The sequence below is a fragment of the Theropithecus gelada genome, chromosome 8 (assembly GCF_003255815.1).
Source record: "Theropithecus gelada isolate Dixy chromosome 8, Tgel_1.0, whole genome shotgun sequence".
NCBI lineage: Eukaryota > Metazoa > Chordata > Mammalia > Primates > Cercopithecidae > Theropithecus > Theropithecus gelada.
This window is the reverse complement of record NC_037676.1, coordinates 31,425,796-31,442,423: the sequence shown is the minus strand read 5'-3', so window position 1 is coordinate 31,442,423 and position 16,628 is coordinate 31,425,796. Positions and strand designations below refer to the sequence as shown.

General features: G+C 38.5%; 1 protein-coding gene across 16 annotated transcripts in view; it reads right to left on the bottom strand.

Moving 5' to 3' along the window:
• Window positions 1-16,628, bottom strand: part of NRG1 (neuregulin 1) — a 1,129,346-nt gene that overhangs the window by 108,814 nt on the left and 1,003,904 nt on the right. For 2 of the 16 annotated variants that reach the window (XM_025394180.1, XM_025394171.1), the window contains exon 1: window positions 12,859-14,513. The exons of 13 other annotated variants lie outside the window; for them this stretch is intronic. In XM_025394180.1, coding sequence (XP_025249965.1) covers window positions 12,859-13,561 — 703 coding nt within the window. In that variant the 5' untranslated portion in view covers window positions 13,562-14,513. Of the gene's footprint in view, window positions 1-12,858; window positions 14,514-16,628 lie in introns of those variants that run through there. One more of the 16 variants, XM_025394172.1, reaches the window with a different exon arrangement.

Here is a 16,628-nt window from a genome sequence, read left to right as displayed (position 1 = left end):
CACAAAAATGAATTAGCTATAACTCTAGGCCTTAGGACATTGTCAGTCTACCATGAGCAATACGCAAGTATCCAAATAAGAACACACAAATCTAAATGTGATAAAGCACAAGCAATAGGTTATGGGGGGTTGGAAGAGGTCTACAAGAAGAGGGGTCCCATCATCTAATTTGGAGAGGTGAGTCTTGAGGCCTAAGTAGAATTTGGGAGAAGAGAGACTGTTTGAAGAGCACATTCATGGTAGAAAAAAATAGAATGAGCAAAAATGTGGAAGAGAAAAAATAATATTCAGGGTTGAGTTCTAGTTGGCTAAAATATGGTCCATCGGGATGAAGACTGGGGAGACGGCTGGACTTAGGCAAGACAGGAAGTTTGGGGTTCTGCTGCAGGAGTGTCTTCAATATCATAAGAGAGTTTATGAGATACGTGTTTTGTAAATATTGGTGCTATTGTGTCCTCAAGAAATGAAAATAAAATAAAAGTAATTTGTGCTTTATAAATCAGAAGATTTCACAATAAATTTCAAAACAGATCCCATGAAGCCCACTGACTAGTAGTGCTCATATGTTAAAAAAACAGTTTCCTATTAGGTGCATGATCAAGGTCTAAAGATTTATAACTGGCTGGGCATGGTGGGTCACAGCTGTAATCCCAGCACACTTGGAGGCCAAGGTGGGCGGATCACCTGAGATCAGGAGTTCAAGGCCAGCCTGGCCAACATGGTGAAACCCCGTCTCTACTAAAAACAAACAAAAAAAATTAGCCAGGCATGATAGTGCATGCCTGTAGCCCCGATACTCGGGAGGCGGAGGCAGGAGAATGGTTGAACCCAGGAGGTGGAGGTTGCAGTGAGCCAAGGCTGCACCACTGCACTCTAGCCTGGGCAACAGAGCAAGACTGTCTCAAAAAAAAAAAAAAAAATTACTGTCATTCTACATATTATGAAAGGAGGAACAAATGAACAAATAAAGCATCTGGAAATTAAACTCAGCTCCCCTAAATCTGTCCTATAAATCCAAGGACCATCAGAACTAAGTAGTTACTCTTCCTCTTCATTTGTCATTCACCTCTCATCCTTGAACCCTGTTGATCCAGAACAGAGCAAGAGTGACATATAAGCAAAATATGTCACCAAAGCATGTCACCAAAATGTATGCATTTCCTCAAGGAGAGAATCTCACTCAGAGATTTTGTCCTTTATATAAATGTTTAACCTGATTAAAATTTGCTTTCTAAACCCTGCAGGAGACCAGAACAGTAAAGTAAAACTGTAGAAAAAAATGTTTTAATTAATATATACTGATTGCAAAGTGACCTGGTAGCTGAAAGCCTAGAAAAGATGAAAATATCAACATTTTCTGGCTCTATGTGGTCTCTGGCAAGAAGGTTAACATCTTTGGGCTTGTTTCTCTATGCTAAAATAAAAGATTTGATTCAAAGTGTCTCTAAGATGCCATAAAGCTCTGTAATTCTAATTTTGATTATGCAATAACCCAACATACAATCAGAATATACGTAGGTCTGGGTTATTTAGTAAAGCAGCTATAATCCCTAATATAACTCAATATGTCTTAATGAAAGAACACAAGTCAACAAAGTTATAATGCAACTATGTCCTAAAGACATCACAGTATTCAACATTGTGAAGATCCTATATTCAATAAATCCCATTTTAAAATGACAGTAGTCACTAGTACTATAAGTTATTAAAAGATTTCAATCCAAAATAGATAAAAAAGTTTCAAGGTGACCAATCATCAGCTATTCAGAAAACTGAGCAATCTTGAAGTATGAATTTTGCAAGGATTTTGAGAATCCTTGTATTGATCTCACTGATTACATGTACAGTTTACTAAATAGGCAGGGGTTATGTAGGTTATTGACTATGTGTACCATAGGTTCCATAGTTCAGATCAATTAAGATTATGAGGATCATATTCATGCAAGACTAAAGTTACTGGTAAGGGGTTAATTTAAATGTCTCCCTGTTATCGTGGAAGTAGAAAGATATAAAACACTGAAGTAATTATTTTACATATTTTTGTTTGTTTGTTTTTGATGTCAACTGAAGCCTTTATAGATTACGTGACAATGTTTTTTCTCTTCCTTTTGAAGAATCATAGGAGTTGCTTGATGGGAAAAACTGAAATTCAGCTTGCTTTAAAGATTATAGTAAAAAGAAATCAGAGTAGTAACCCTGAACTCTGCCACTAATCATTCTTAAGATTTGCTTTGTAGGCAGTACTTAGCATCATGTAACAATCAATGGTTACTGATTCCTTTTGCTCCCAGAAGAGCAAGCAATTATGACCCAGGAAGTTCTACCAAGGGATTACAAACAAATGCTAACAAGAGTTCAATTCTACTGTCCTTAGATCATTCCATTTATGTATGGAGCTTTTATTGCTGTGACACCAACATATTTCATAAAACAAATACTTCCGGCTACTTAGCAAAGGAAGAGGCAACACTGAAAGTCATCAGGCTAATCGTGGTCAAGACTGTGGTTAAGGTCTCACTCACTCTCTCCCTCTACCCATCCAGTGAGAAACCACAGGTCTGGGCCATCCACTCGGAAACCTCTGATGCTCTAGGACACTGGCTTCAGAGAAGGGTGGGTGAGAGAAGTGTGGAGCCATGTGCCCTGAGATCGCTGGAGAAGAAGGAATAGGTGAGGTATGAAAGAACAGAGGAAAGAGAAGAATAACTGTGAATGGCAAGTATGAAAAAAATGAAGGGAGGGAACAGAGGAAAGAGAAGAATAACTGTGAATGACAAGTATGAAAGAAATAAAGGGAGGGAAAAGGAAGGTAAACTGGGGAAATAAAATTGTATTACGTTGTACATCAATACAGGTAACACAGTTAGGAACTGAAGGATATAGGGTCTTCTGCTTGCTCATGAATTAAGTTTTCTTCCTAATGGCAGCTATCATTGTCTTCAGTGTTGCTCTCATCTTTCTTCCAAATGCATATGCATATATGTACATTTGGTTTAATATTAAATTAAGAACTTTTAAAACAAAATACATGATGACGGTTTTTAAATTTGATAATTACATGCATATTAAATTCTGTACTAACGCTGGCTTCAAAGAGAGTTCATGAATTTCTCCTTTGTCTGGGAGACCACCACCTCATGAAATGCAACTCAAACACTAAGTGCCTATCACTGAAAATCACAGTAAATCAAGTCTTGTCCTATCATACCATGTTTCTGACGATAAATGTAAAATGTTTTACCTGAGGAAGCTTTCCATTCTATTTCATTAAGTTTTATGGGGTCCATCAGCTTATTTCCAGTGCACAGTCAGAAAACTTATACCCAGGCAAAATCTACTCTAGATTGTTATCAAATATTTTATGCTTAGAAGGGGCTGCCTCATTGCTCCAGTATTGATTTAGAGTTCAATTTCTGCAGCAAATGTATTATACTTGAGTGAATAACAATCAAGATGAACAAAGCATAGAAGTTCTCACATATTTCTAGTTCTACTTTAAAGAATAAATAAAAATACATATATTATGCCCACTACTATACGTTTTTGTAAATGGCAAGCTCTTACAAACTTATATCTGTCTGCTAGAAAAACCATAAGGTGTACAACAAAAATACCAAAATCCCTGAAGTGTGTATATCTAGAAAGCACTGGCTTTTTCCCCTTTTGTAGGATTGTGGCCAATAATCCAGCTAGTAAGATTTCCTTTTAAGTTACTTGCAACAGAATCTCCAATATATACTTAAGCTCCAATTATTTTTTACTTCTAAAACATTTTTTTTCTCTTTTACTCTAGCAATTAGGCATAGGGCTAGAAATATTTTTTGTCCATTCCTCCCAAACCTATTAATAAACAACCTGTTTGTCCAAATTTAAAAATATTTTTATCTGCTCCATTTTATTTATGGTCAAATAATTTTCCCCTTTAGAATGTTATGTGTATGAATCATATGTATGTATATATACACACATAGATACACATAGATCTATGTATTGCACTCAAATAATTTCTACATTTGATTTGGCTCACATAAAATTATTCGATGTATATTATTTCCATGGTTTGTGTCAAATACTGAAAACAACTCATAGACGTTAATTCCTATCTTTTGAGATCAGGAAATCCCAGTTGGAACAATGAAAAGAGTAAGGTGAACATAATCTTAGGATTCATGATATTTCTAGCCAAGTTCTTCGCTTGCACCACATCTAAACTGTATAGATTATTTTCCATTGTCCCAATCTTTCCAAAGAGAGTACTTCCTTGACAAACAATCTGATATACCATGCAGTCTTTTCCTCTCTCAAAAGTAACTCCTTATCGCTTTCCCTATAATGAAGCCCTTCATGCAGTGATTTTTGGACATTACTCAAAAAGTAATAATCTATGTAACTCAAAAAGTAATAATCTATGTATTCTAACCAATTTTTATAAGGGAAAAAATACTCCTTTTATGACACTGGGTTCAAGAAATTAGTAAAGCCCTACACAACATTTTAAGGCATAACAAATTAATTCACTGGTAAAGAGTCCCTACAATTTATTTCTAGAAATGTTAGTGCTTGTGAATATATGCATATATGAACCCCGATAGAAAGGGCAAAGAAAGAAGTGAATATATTTTTAATCTCTGTTTTCTTTAGGTAGAGTAACCACTTTTGTTCTCATCACAATCTCTTGGGAGTTTTAGATATTAACATCCCCATTTATTTGGATGTAAAACTAAATCTCAAGTGAAACGATTTCCTCAAAGTCACACAGCAGGTTAGAGGAAGAGTTGGCATTTGATTTCGAATTTCTAGCATAATTCCTACTTTAACATGATGTATCATCAACTCTTCACTTCCTTCAAAGTTTTTCATAAGGTTCCCCTAAAGCTCCAAAAGTATTCCCCAGACATTGTTACCAAACCACTGTCAAGATCAAAGGAGATAAAGAACAAAGTGAGGCAGGGAGTTAAAGTAGAATGAGGGAGAATATTGGTGCTGATTTTGTATTTTTTATGTCTCAGGTCTAGGACTCGGTGTTTTCCAAAATCTCATTTAATCTCCTAACAGCCCCAAGACATGTATATTTATTATTATCACATATAAATGAAGAAATGGATTTAACACGATGGTCTAACTTGCTCAAGGCCATGAAGACGGGCAAGTGGGACTGAAATTCAAGTCTACCCACTGGAAAGCTAACACCCTAAGACAAAAAACTGAGAGAATCAGAGTTGTAAGAGACTTCAGAAGTAAATATAGTTAATAATCTGCTAGGAACATAAATCTCCCTCAACAGTGTCACTGCTTGAATACTTTTAGTACTAAGAAAATCATTTCTTTCCAAGTATGTAACACATTTCAGTTGGGATAACTTTGATCACTAAAACATTCTCCCATATATTATATTGTTGGGAGATAGATGTCCAGCTTCCAGAGGGGTGTCTTATGCATACCAACATCATAAAGGTAAAATTATCTTTTCTTTTTTATTGAGGCAGAGTCTCACTCTGTCACCCAGGCTGGAGTGCAGTAGCATGATCTCAGCTCACTGCAACCTCCACCTCCCAGGTTCAAGTGATTCTCCTGCCTCAGCCTCCTGAGTAGTTGGGATTATAGGCATGAGCCTCCACCCCTGGCTAATTTTTGTATTTTCAGTAGAGACAGGGTTTCACCATGTTGGCCAGGCTGGTCTCGAACTCCTGATCTCAGGTGATTATCCCACCTCAGCCTCCCAAAGTGCTAGGATTACAGGCATAAGCCATGGCACCTGGCCAAAATTCTCTTCTCTAAAAAAGACACCTGTTATAGGGTGATAAAAGTTTTACTAATTAGTATTTAAATAATAAATGGGAAAACCAAATCTTTTAAATTATGATAACATAACATATGCTACTTGAATATAAATGCTAAAAACAGTTTCGAGAAGAAAAGCAAGTGTAGCAAAGGTAAGATGACTTCAGTTTTAGTCTCAGCACTGCCACTGATTGGTTGTAGTGACACTGGGCAAGTCGCTTCACTTTTCCAGACCTGCCTTTTCTCACTTAGGAAGTGACATAAATAATCTCTAAAAATGTTCAGCATATAAAATTCTATGATTATAAGACATTAGTTATATTATTCAGAAACACCCTTTGAATGCCTACACACGCGCACACACACACACACACACAAAGACAAAATTCACTGCAGTAAAGATTACAACCATCTTTGAGATGATGAGGATTAACTTCACTCACTGCTAGTCAATCACTCTTCATGTGAATAGTATATGAACTCATGTCTTTATTCAGTTTAAGAACTAAACAACTTCCTGTAATCCCAGCACTTTGGGAGGCCGAGACGGGCGGATCACGAGGTCAGGAGATCGAGACCATCCTGGCTAACACGGTGAAACCCCGTCTCTACTATAAAATACAAAAAACTAGCTGGGCGAGGTGGCGGGCGCCTGTAGTCCCAGCTACTCGGGAGGCTGAGGCAGGAGAATGGCGTAAACCCGGGAGGCGGAGCTTGCAGTGAGCTGAGATCCGGCCACTGCACTCCAGCCTGGGCGACAGAGCGAGACTCCGTCTCAAAAAAAAAAAAAAAAAAAAAAAAGAACTAAACAACTTAATGGCAGATTCTAGTCTTTGTCTGTACAGTGAAATGAACAACCCTTGGGAATATTTTAATACTCTGGATGTTCTGCAAGCCAAAACAACACATAAAAATATGACCAAAATATAGACACAAAAATATTTACAGCTACCAACTCTCTAGAATCTGAAAATAATCTTAGAATCTTTATGTACATGCTAGAAGAATTATGTATGTATTTTTCATCTTAAGAGGATGCTCCTAAAGGGCCAGATAGATCAAACTTTTCTCCCTACTCCAATGGTTTGATTAAATAGTGCCATATGGTAGATCACCCCTGGCTACTCAGCCTGTTGGTAGCGGAGGTGGGATTGCTGTCATTTAAAGGACATTGCTGGGCAAGTGTTCAGTATTCGGTAAATGGAGAAGAGAAACATATTAAGAAAAGACAGAAGTGGAAGTCAAAAGGTGAATCACATGATGGTAAAGAAGAAGAAATGCTGAATTAAGCGGGTATATGTATAAGAAAGCAAGAAATATCTCAAATTGCATTATGCAATTAGATTCTTAAAATTCACTAGAACATAAGCTCCCTGAGGGCAGGTACTGTACTATTTTCCACTGCCATATAACCGGTCTAGAACAGAGTCTGGCACAGAGTAGGCACTTAGCATACATTCACTGAATGAAAAAACAAAACAAAACAAAACAAAACAAAGAGGAAATAACAGAAGAAAAACAAAGCATTGATGTAGAGCAAAAGTAATAAAAGTAGAAACATGAGCATAAAAGTAGATGGAATGTAGTTTATGTTGTAGTAGAATATTCAATGAACTCTGTGGACAAGTTATATTCCTGGTTCTCAGGGGCATCTAAACAAGTCATAACTTTTTATGCTTTGGTTTTTCAATCTATAAAATATCTCGTCCTTCATGCTTTAAAAGGATACTATGAAGAGTTGTTAAAAGGAAGAGGGAAGGAGAAAGACCACAGATGGATGGTTTGGAACATCATTTTCTGGGAGTACAGAAATGCTGATGTCCAAAAACAGAAAAACTGGAATCAATCAAGCACACTAAAGAAAAAAAGATGAAAAGATCAAGAAGGTTAAAATTTGATTTAATTATGCCATTAAGAAACTGGTATATTGGTCACTGGCTAGAGTTTTTTTTGTATGTTTATAATATATGAAAGTACCATTCAGCATTAAAATGCAATAAATAAGGTTAAAGTTTAAATAAAGACAGTTGAAATTATTTTGATATGATGCAATGAAATATTGACCCATAAAGCCAAAATGGCATAATTACAAAAATAAAAACGAGTCAATATGTAATTGGGAAGGTAGGAAGGAAAGGGGAGAAGACTGAGTTGGGTATCACAAAGGAATAGAGAGGAGAAAACAAAATGGGCTATGAAGAAATGAGATACCATCTCACACCAGTTAGAATGGCAATCATTAAAAAGTCAGGAAACAACAGGTGCTGGAGAGGATGTGGAGAAATAGGAACACTTTTACACTGTTGGTGGGATTGTAAACTAGTTCAACCATTATGGAAAACAGTATGGCGATTCCTCAAGGATCTAGAACTAGATGTACCATATGACCCAGCCATCCCATTACTGGGTATATACCCAAAGGATTATAAATCATGCTGCTATAAAGACACATGCACACGTATGTTTATTGCGGCACTATTCACAATAGCAAAGACTTGGAATCAACCCAAATGTCCATCAGTGACAGACTGGATTAAGAAAATGTGGCACATATACACCATGGAATACTATGTAGCCATAAAAAAGGATGAGTTAGTGTCCTTTGTAGGGACATGGATGCAGCTGGAAACCATCATTCTTAGCAAACTATCACAAGAACAGAAAACCAAACACCGCATGTTCTCACTCATAGGTGGGAACTGAACAATGAGATCACTTGGACTCGGGAAGGGGGACATCACACACCGGGGCCTATCATGGGGAGGGGGGAGGGGGGAGGGATTACACTGGGAGTTATACCTGATGTAAATGACGAGTTGATGGGTGCTGACGAGTTGATGGGTGCAGCACAGCAACATGGCATAAGTATACATATGTAACAAACCTGCACGTTATACACATGTACCCTAGAACTTAAAGTATAATAATAATAAAAAATAAATAAATAAAAAAGAAAAGAAGTGAGCCATAGAGCAATCTTCGATATATGAGGGAAGAACTCACCCTAGGCAACCCATGCTGTTTTCAGAAGCAAGCTGAACACTGTATGGATGATCAAATAAAAAGGGAAAAGACCACCATGACTGAAAATTCAATAAGAGCAAAACAGGAAGGCGAGAAGAAAATTTAGTTTTAGTGATATGCACTAAACACACGCCTAAACAGTGTTCCCACTTTAAGTACTTCCCTAATTCTCAGTCTGATGCTATGTTAGTCTCTAGCTCCAACTCTCTACAATAAGGATATGATGAGAGAAGAAAACAGTAGAGAGAGAGAGAGAGAGAGTGTGTGTGTTTAAATTCTCAGAGACAGAGACAATCTAAAAGTTTGGATTTTGCCACATTTTTCAGAGTTTAGTATATTTTAATAAAAGAATTTCACTAGGCATTTCTGAGCCTGGGTTTCTTCACCAGTAAATTTATAAAATTATTCAGTTCCAATAGAAAATCTTTCAGTCTCTTCCAGTTTTTAATATTTTAGGCTGTAATTGGCAACTATTAAAGTGGGGAAAAGTTATTTGAAATCACTGTTCTGAAATACCTACAAATATAGTTGCCAAGAACTAGAAGGATCCATTAGAATTTAAATGAATGGCATTTTTAAATAGAAGGAAATAAATCCTATGGTGTATCCAATTCATCATGTTGATCTTTTGCAAATGGTGACTGATTCTTATTGTCATGCGGTAACAATGGTTTGTCACACAATCCTATAATAAGACTTAGGACAAAGCAAAACAAAGTTGGCCCAAGATGAAAATACCAACACATTCTTGCATCCAAGAATCTGTTGTCAAGCAGGGAGGATCTCACATCCAGAAAACATTTTCTTTCAAGATGGTACCACTATTTCCTGGCTACAATTTAATTAATCAGCTCTTTTTATAATAATCTAAGTTTGCAATCTCCCAACAGTCAGGGTAGGAAAAATTTTAAAGCCCAGGCAAAGAAAACAAATGAATAGTGCAAGTATTACATAACCCACTGAGAAGTAAAAACTTAATTAGTATCATGACAATATAATCATTGTGGTAGTGGGAAACCATTAACTATACTTAGAAATACTTTAGAATAAAAAATATATAATTATATACTTTCATTCCAATTCTTCACTGGACTTCTTAAGACCTACATGAATGCATAGATTAATATCATGAAAATATGAAATATTACTTTATGAAAGAAATACCCATTTTAGAAAATCCGACATAGCCACTATACCTTAAGGCAATTTAAAATGTCATATTTTGCCTTATATTATAACAAAGACAAAGAATGTTGTAATTTGACAAGAGTCAGTGAGGGAGTAATTCCAGTATTTATAAAATAAAACTTTAATACTAGTAGGTAGATTGGTTTGGGGAGCAACGCTGCAGACACAATTACTGGGATTGTCTCTCTTCTACTCTCTCAGGCTCCAGGATAAAGAAGAATCAATTAGCCCTCAACAGTCTATGACCTTGAAGGCTACAGCTCTGTGCATAATGTGCTGAATATGCTGAGAAAAAAAAAAAAAAAAAAAAAGGAAAAGGGAGAATAAAGTCCTAAAACCACTGAAGAGCATGTTTCACATACGATAATGTCATTTTCAAATATAAGCCATGACAGCTTAGTTTATGTCAAAAACATGCACGGTAAAAGGAACGTCCCAGTTCTTTTTGCGACTAAACAATACTTTCTTAGTTGAAAAATACAATCCCTTTGTAAGCTTTTTTTTCCCCCTTTCCATTAATTAATGGTTACAACCTTTTTAAACAACAACAAAAACAACCACTTACAAGTCTCTAGAAACAAAGCTGCCTGGACCAATCCCTTTCAAACACTACTCCCCCCAACCAATACCCCCCCGGCCTCCCGCCTCACAAAAAGTAGGCTCACAATTTTTAGAATACAATACTTGATTTTTTTTTTTTTTAAGGGACTAGTCCAAAAAATTAACAGAGTCTCCCTACAGGTTTTAAAGTGTTAGCCAACTAACTGTCTACCCCTAACTTTTCAGGAGAAAACTACTTCCCAGACTGCTTCTCTAGGCTTATCTCCGATGCGCTTCAAAACGTTGCAGCTGTGCATCTGGTCAAACTGGCCACAATGATGCTTTTAGGCAGCAGTAAATCTTTCCCATTTATTGCAGATGCCACAATATCAATGCCCTGGCTTGGAAAAAAAAAAAACTGATAAGGAATATGTAATCTACTAAAACACTTAGTAGAAAAATTTACTTTACAAAATAATTTATCAAAACTTTACAACATACTTTCTGACATGGTCTTAGATCAGGAAAATGTGCTAGATGTTTCTTTTCTTGATTTCCTCAGATGACAAAATTATAGAATTTGGTTGAAGTGTTTTTCAAAGGGCGTTTTTTTTTGTTTCTCTGGACAATGAAACCTGTTTAAGCAGATTTCAATTAAAGACTTAAGTTTAAAATGATCAAGTAACCTTGTTCTCCTGGTGAATTTCACTTCTCTTTGCAGGATCTGTACTTGCTTTTTATAGCATGTCATTTCATCTGGGTATTATTTCCCGGTCACTTTGCCAGGTGGGAAGAGGCAGCAAAGGCGGTGATGTCTGTCAGACCTTTAATGATGCTTCAGGGATTTGATAAAGATACAAAGCAGTGTCTGCATGAAGGAGGTTTTCCCTAATTGCACCTAGAAAACAAGACTCTTTTTTTTTTTTTTTAAATCTTTGCCATTGAATCTGGTGTGTGTGAAATGATCAGGAGTTACAAGCACAAATCAAGTTTTTCTGTGTTTCTATAGCATGCTGCACTACTTCACATTGAACGTGATGTCTGGAAAAGGTACTCTTTATTCTTCATTACTGTCCAGAGGAAAAACAAAAGAGGTATTTCGTCAGAGAAATTGTCAACTCTCTTTTAACACTAAGAGCTTTCATGTAAGTTATTAAGAACCAAATTTTCTGATCTTGTACTTTCCTACTAAGTAAATATTCCTCATGGTAAAAAGTGATACGAGATAGAGACAACAAAAATAAACTAGAAACATTTTTAAAAGGCTATAGAAAACTCCTCCCTTCTATATTGATGTTTAGAACAGTCATGCTTTCATTCCTGTCAACTTACCACTCTAAAGCTATTGCAGTTACCCAATGCAAATGCAAACAGAAATGTATTGTTTTTAAGAGCGTGGGCTCTCTTCACATCACAGGTTATTAAACTGGGCTGCTGCAGTCTGCCAGACTAAGATGACACATGCCTTAAAAAGAAAAAAAAAAAAAAAAAAAAAAGATGTACCTCACTAATGGATCTTGTACTTTTTAATGACTGCCAAGGAAGCTATTTAAACATTTGATTATAGAAGACAAAACTAATTTGGGCAAATCCTTCATGCAGAATCCTACTGTGTCCTAGACAAAATAAAGCTGCCGTTACTAAGTGCTCACTAACTGAAAGTACAGTCTGGGCAGGACAGTAGTCATCTCAAGCTAGTGAGAGGTGAGCACCGTAAATGTCTTAAGACTTGCTGCAATCTCAGAAAGAACCAATTAAGATACAAAAGTAGGGAGAGGTGGTTAGAGAACAGGAAGAAGGGAGAGAAAGACAACAAGCAGCTTGGGGTTGCTGAGAGGTAGAGGGTAACAGAAAGGTGACAGGAAATCTATGATGGGGAAGAGAAAGACACAAAATAATACTGGTATATGAAAGTCACATTTCTATAAAACATGAAAAGATGGCCTGATGTTTCAATTTTAAAATGTATTAGAAATAAATTGAATTTAACTTAAATTCAAGCATGACTTGCAGATGCTGAAGTTTTGCATTCCCGGTACCAGACTGAACAATGTGGCTAGAGAGAGCTGCTGTCACAACACTGGTTCAGACCCGGAGTTTGCAAGATCATTTTACTCAGCCCTTCAATGCCAGCCCAAGTGTCTCAAACACATGCTTTGCTTAAACAAAACCAGGCAACTAAAATGCAAGAAGAAAGGGAAACATCCTTTGGGGACCTCAAACCCACCCCTTTCCTTTATTCTTCTTCATCATCATCACCATCATCATCATCATCATCATCATCATCATCTCTCTCTCTCTCTCTCTCTCTCTCTCTCTACTTACAAAGTTTAGGAGCAGTTTGGAGATTAGTTTCTGTTGTTTGTGGCTGAGTTGCTGACTTGGGTGTTCTCACCTCAGGGTTCCGGGTGGGTGAAGGGAAGGATGGTGCAGTGGACGGCAAGAAAGAAAAGGCAAAAATACGATTCTTCGGTGTCGGTGCCGCTGATGGTTCAAAGGAGACAACAGCCTTGTCACCTTGCACTGTAACTTGAACCTTGCTTTCAGATTGAGCCCTAGAGACAGGTGAAGTATATGCCTCAGACGACACCCACACAGCTGAGGCAGCAGTTGGGTCCAGAGAAATAATAGGGTCCTGGCCTAATCCCCCAGGGTCAAGGTGAGTAGGAGAGTCATACTCAAAGATCTTGTCCACGAATACCCACTTGAGGCCGGCAATGCAGAGGCAGAGGCTGACCAGGCAAGCCAGGATGGGGACAATGCAGATTTTCTCTGAGTTGAGGCAACCTCTCAGGCGCTCAGCTTCTAGGCACACACAGCAGGGCACGGCCAGGCCCACGAGTCCAGGGGTTCTCCCATCTTCAGTCTGGGGCTCTGGCATGTCTTCTGCTGCCGGAAGCCCATCAAGAGATGGGTCTGCACTCAGCTGAGTGGAGGGGCTAGAGGACCTCTCGGCGGCGACCTCAGACATGTCTGGGGAATAAATCTCCATCGGCTCACCTCCAGAAGAAGGCCTGGCCGCTCTCATGGTCCATTACCACGCAGAGGCCCCCCCAACCAAATGATACAGCATCTTACAGGGGGAAATCGATAAATCGTCCAAGTCCAAGGCCATTATCAAAATCAAGAAGAGTTCAGGAAGATGCAAGGGGGAAAGAAAAGCTCCTAGCAACTACAAAATCAGAGTATATCGTTATAATTCTTTAAACTGCTGTTTCTGGGCCACTTTTCTAGTTCTTTTAAACGTTACTCCAAACCATCCCGGGCTCGTCAAGAGGACAGGGACCAAAATAGATCGACGGAGCTGCTGGCTGGTTAATTAAGTAAACCAGTAGCCCAAACTGAAAGGCATGTTTCTCACCTCGAGCATCTGAAGCTGGTGTCTGCTCAGATGAAGAAAACAACTGTCATGCAGGAGAAGTAAAAGCAGAAGGAGGACCAGCGGCGGTGGCGGCGGCGGCAGCAGCGGCGGCGGCAGGAGAGGCAGTAGTGACAATAGCAACAGCATCCTGTTGTGTTAACGCGACAACGGCTGAAAGGGGCTGAATCATTACAGAGCAGCAGGTGCCTGCCCTCGGAGCATCACTGCAAACAGGATCAGAGGGCTCCGGAGGCAAGAGTGCAGCCAGGAGGGGCGGTCACTCCCTTCCCCGCCCTGCCTCCACCCCACCCCCGACTACTCCTCTTTGTCCTTCTTGAGTGCTCATTCACTTTCTTCCTCTGCGGCTCTTCTCTGCTTCAGTCTCTCTCTTTCTTTCCCTTCTTCATCCAAGCCCGTCCTCTCTCTCTCCTCTCTCTCTTTCCTCCCACTCTCCCAACCCCCACTCCCCACTCTCTATCCACACTCTAGAGCTGCAGGCTGGTCTGAGTAAAATCAGTATCCCCAGCCACACAGGACTGCCAGTGACTTCCTATTTTATCCAATTAGAAGGAATAAAGGCCATCAAATCAAAAAGAGGCATGCAGGCATCAGTTAAGCCTAGTCCCCATGGCCCCCACCCGTTTTCCTCCTTTTTCTTTCTTTCTCTACAAAAGCTGTCCCAGTCTTCTTCTACCCCCACCTTGCCGGCTTTCAGTCTCTTTCCTTCACCCACTGTTGGGTCAGAAAAAGCCAGCGATCGATGCTAGCAATCTAACAAAGCTGGGATGGGGAGGGGGGTGGGGGGGTGTAGGTGGGACCTTATGGGTTGGACCTGAGGCTTGGCGAAGTCTGCTATCTGATTCCTCCCCAGAGAGGTAAGCTTTTCAACAGCAATTTCTTCCTGCCTGCTGCTGAGAGATAGCATTCCTTCCCTAGCCCTCTAATAAGTTTTGTTCACTAAGAGGACTGTTATTACCTGATTTCCGACCAACAGTTTGAACGTTTTTTTCCTAACCATGGACAGCTCTGCCTTTAGCCCTTTTTGCAATGACTCTGTAAGACTTTGTCATGCCCAGAGAGAAATGCTGAGTACAGGCTGGAGGGAGTGCTAGGGGAGGGGTTGGCAGCCCATATATCCCCTGTTGTGGTCCCCTTTGAATTTCCATTTCTTCTATCTCACCCAAAGAAGACTAGACTAATGTCAAGCTAATAGGAAGCACCAGTAAGTAACAGAGTTATGATGCGAGCAAAGCTACCACTTCATTTTTAGATTAGCCTTTCATGGTGACTCCACACTGCAGAGGTCTGAATTCCCTGGCACTGTAATATATACCACATGTCCTCAGCTATCACCGCACTGCAAGTACTAAGAAGAGTTTTCGATGAGAGCATGCCTTTTGGGTTAGGTTTCAGGAGCTTTACCTTCCAGATAGTTTCAATGCTGATTTTTTTTCTTTTAAAACAACAGTCATTAAAACACTAGAAGAAAGCACTGTTCATAATAGAGACCACAGGCTTCTCCAAGCACTCTGCTCCATGTCACTTCACACAATATGCATCTGAACCTGTAATGCACACTTACTGTGACTGGACATCTAAACAGTTTCCAAGGAACCATTCTGTTTACCTATGTCAACAGGAGTCTTTAAAACTCTCTCTAAATCTATACTACATAGCCATCATATGAGTCCCTAAAGCAGTGAAATTTAGAACTCAAGTCCTGAGAAAATCTGCTTTAAGCATGTTGTATTTTGTAGGGCACAATCTCCACTGCTTTGAGGTACGTTTCAGCTTCAAATGACAGGAGATAAGAATATTATCACTTTTTCCTTCAAGATGAAATTAGTCCATAATTATAAATGATTTAAAGGGTCTTAACATCTTAAACTGTGTTTGCAGTACTATAACAACAACAAAAGCCTGTGCCAATTTGCATAATTGTAACCATGACTATGACAACTTTATGGGCAACATGAGTTATCCTTAAGTTCATCTCTCTATAATCTGCATTTATATACCAGTAAATGGTGTTTAAAAATAATTCCGATGCTTATTTTCTAGGTTTATTTGACTTTAAAGCGGTGAGAGCTCTCTTACAAAGATTCTAGCAATGGACATACAATTTCACAGTGTAGAAAATGTCTACTGAAGCACTTAAAGCATTCATATTGAAAGATAGTAAGATCTCAATGATCAATATTCATGTAAATATTCAGAAACAATATCAGCGGTGTTTATGCTAAACTACGGTAATTTATAATTTCTTCAAAAAGTACCCAGTTGAAATATATGGCACTGAATTCCTCAATTTTGACCTAAACCAAAAATATTATACTCAGTACACTAGCATTTCATCCAAGGCCAAGGTCAGCTAAATTTCAAAGACCAAAATGGGGTTCAGGTGGCCCCAAGTCAGGCAGATAGGAGAAAATACCAAGCATGATAACCCATAGTTTAGAAAAGTGGTCTTTAACTTACACCAAGAGCAATTATTCACCTTACCTCAACCATTAAGAACAAACATATTCAGCAGGGAAGAAAAAAAAAAAAAAAGTTACTGGGCATAGCTCTAGCTGTTACACTGAAAATACCCAATACTTATAGAGAAAACCAACATTTTATACAAAGACTAGGACAACACATCAGAGAGAGAATCCTGTGGACTGCCACAAGTACTCTTTCCCTTGGACTACATAAACCAGACTTTGGGATGTGTCTGTTTTGCCCCCAGAAA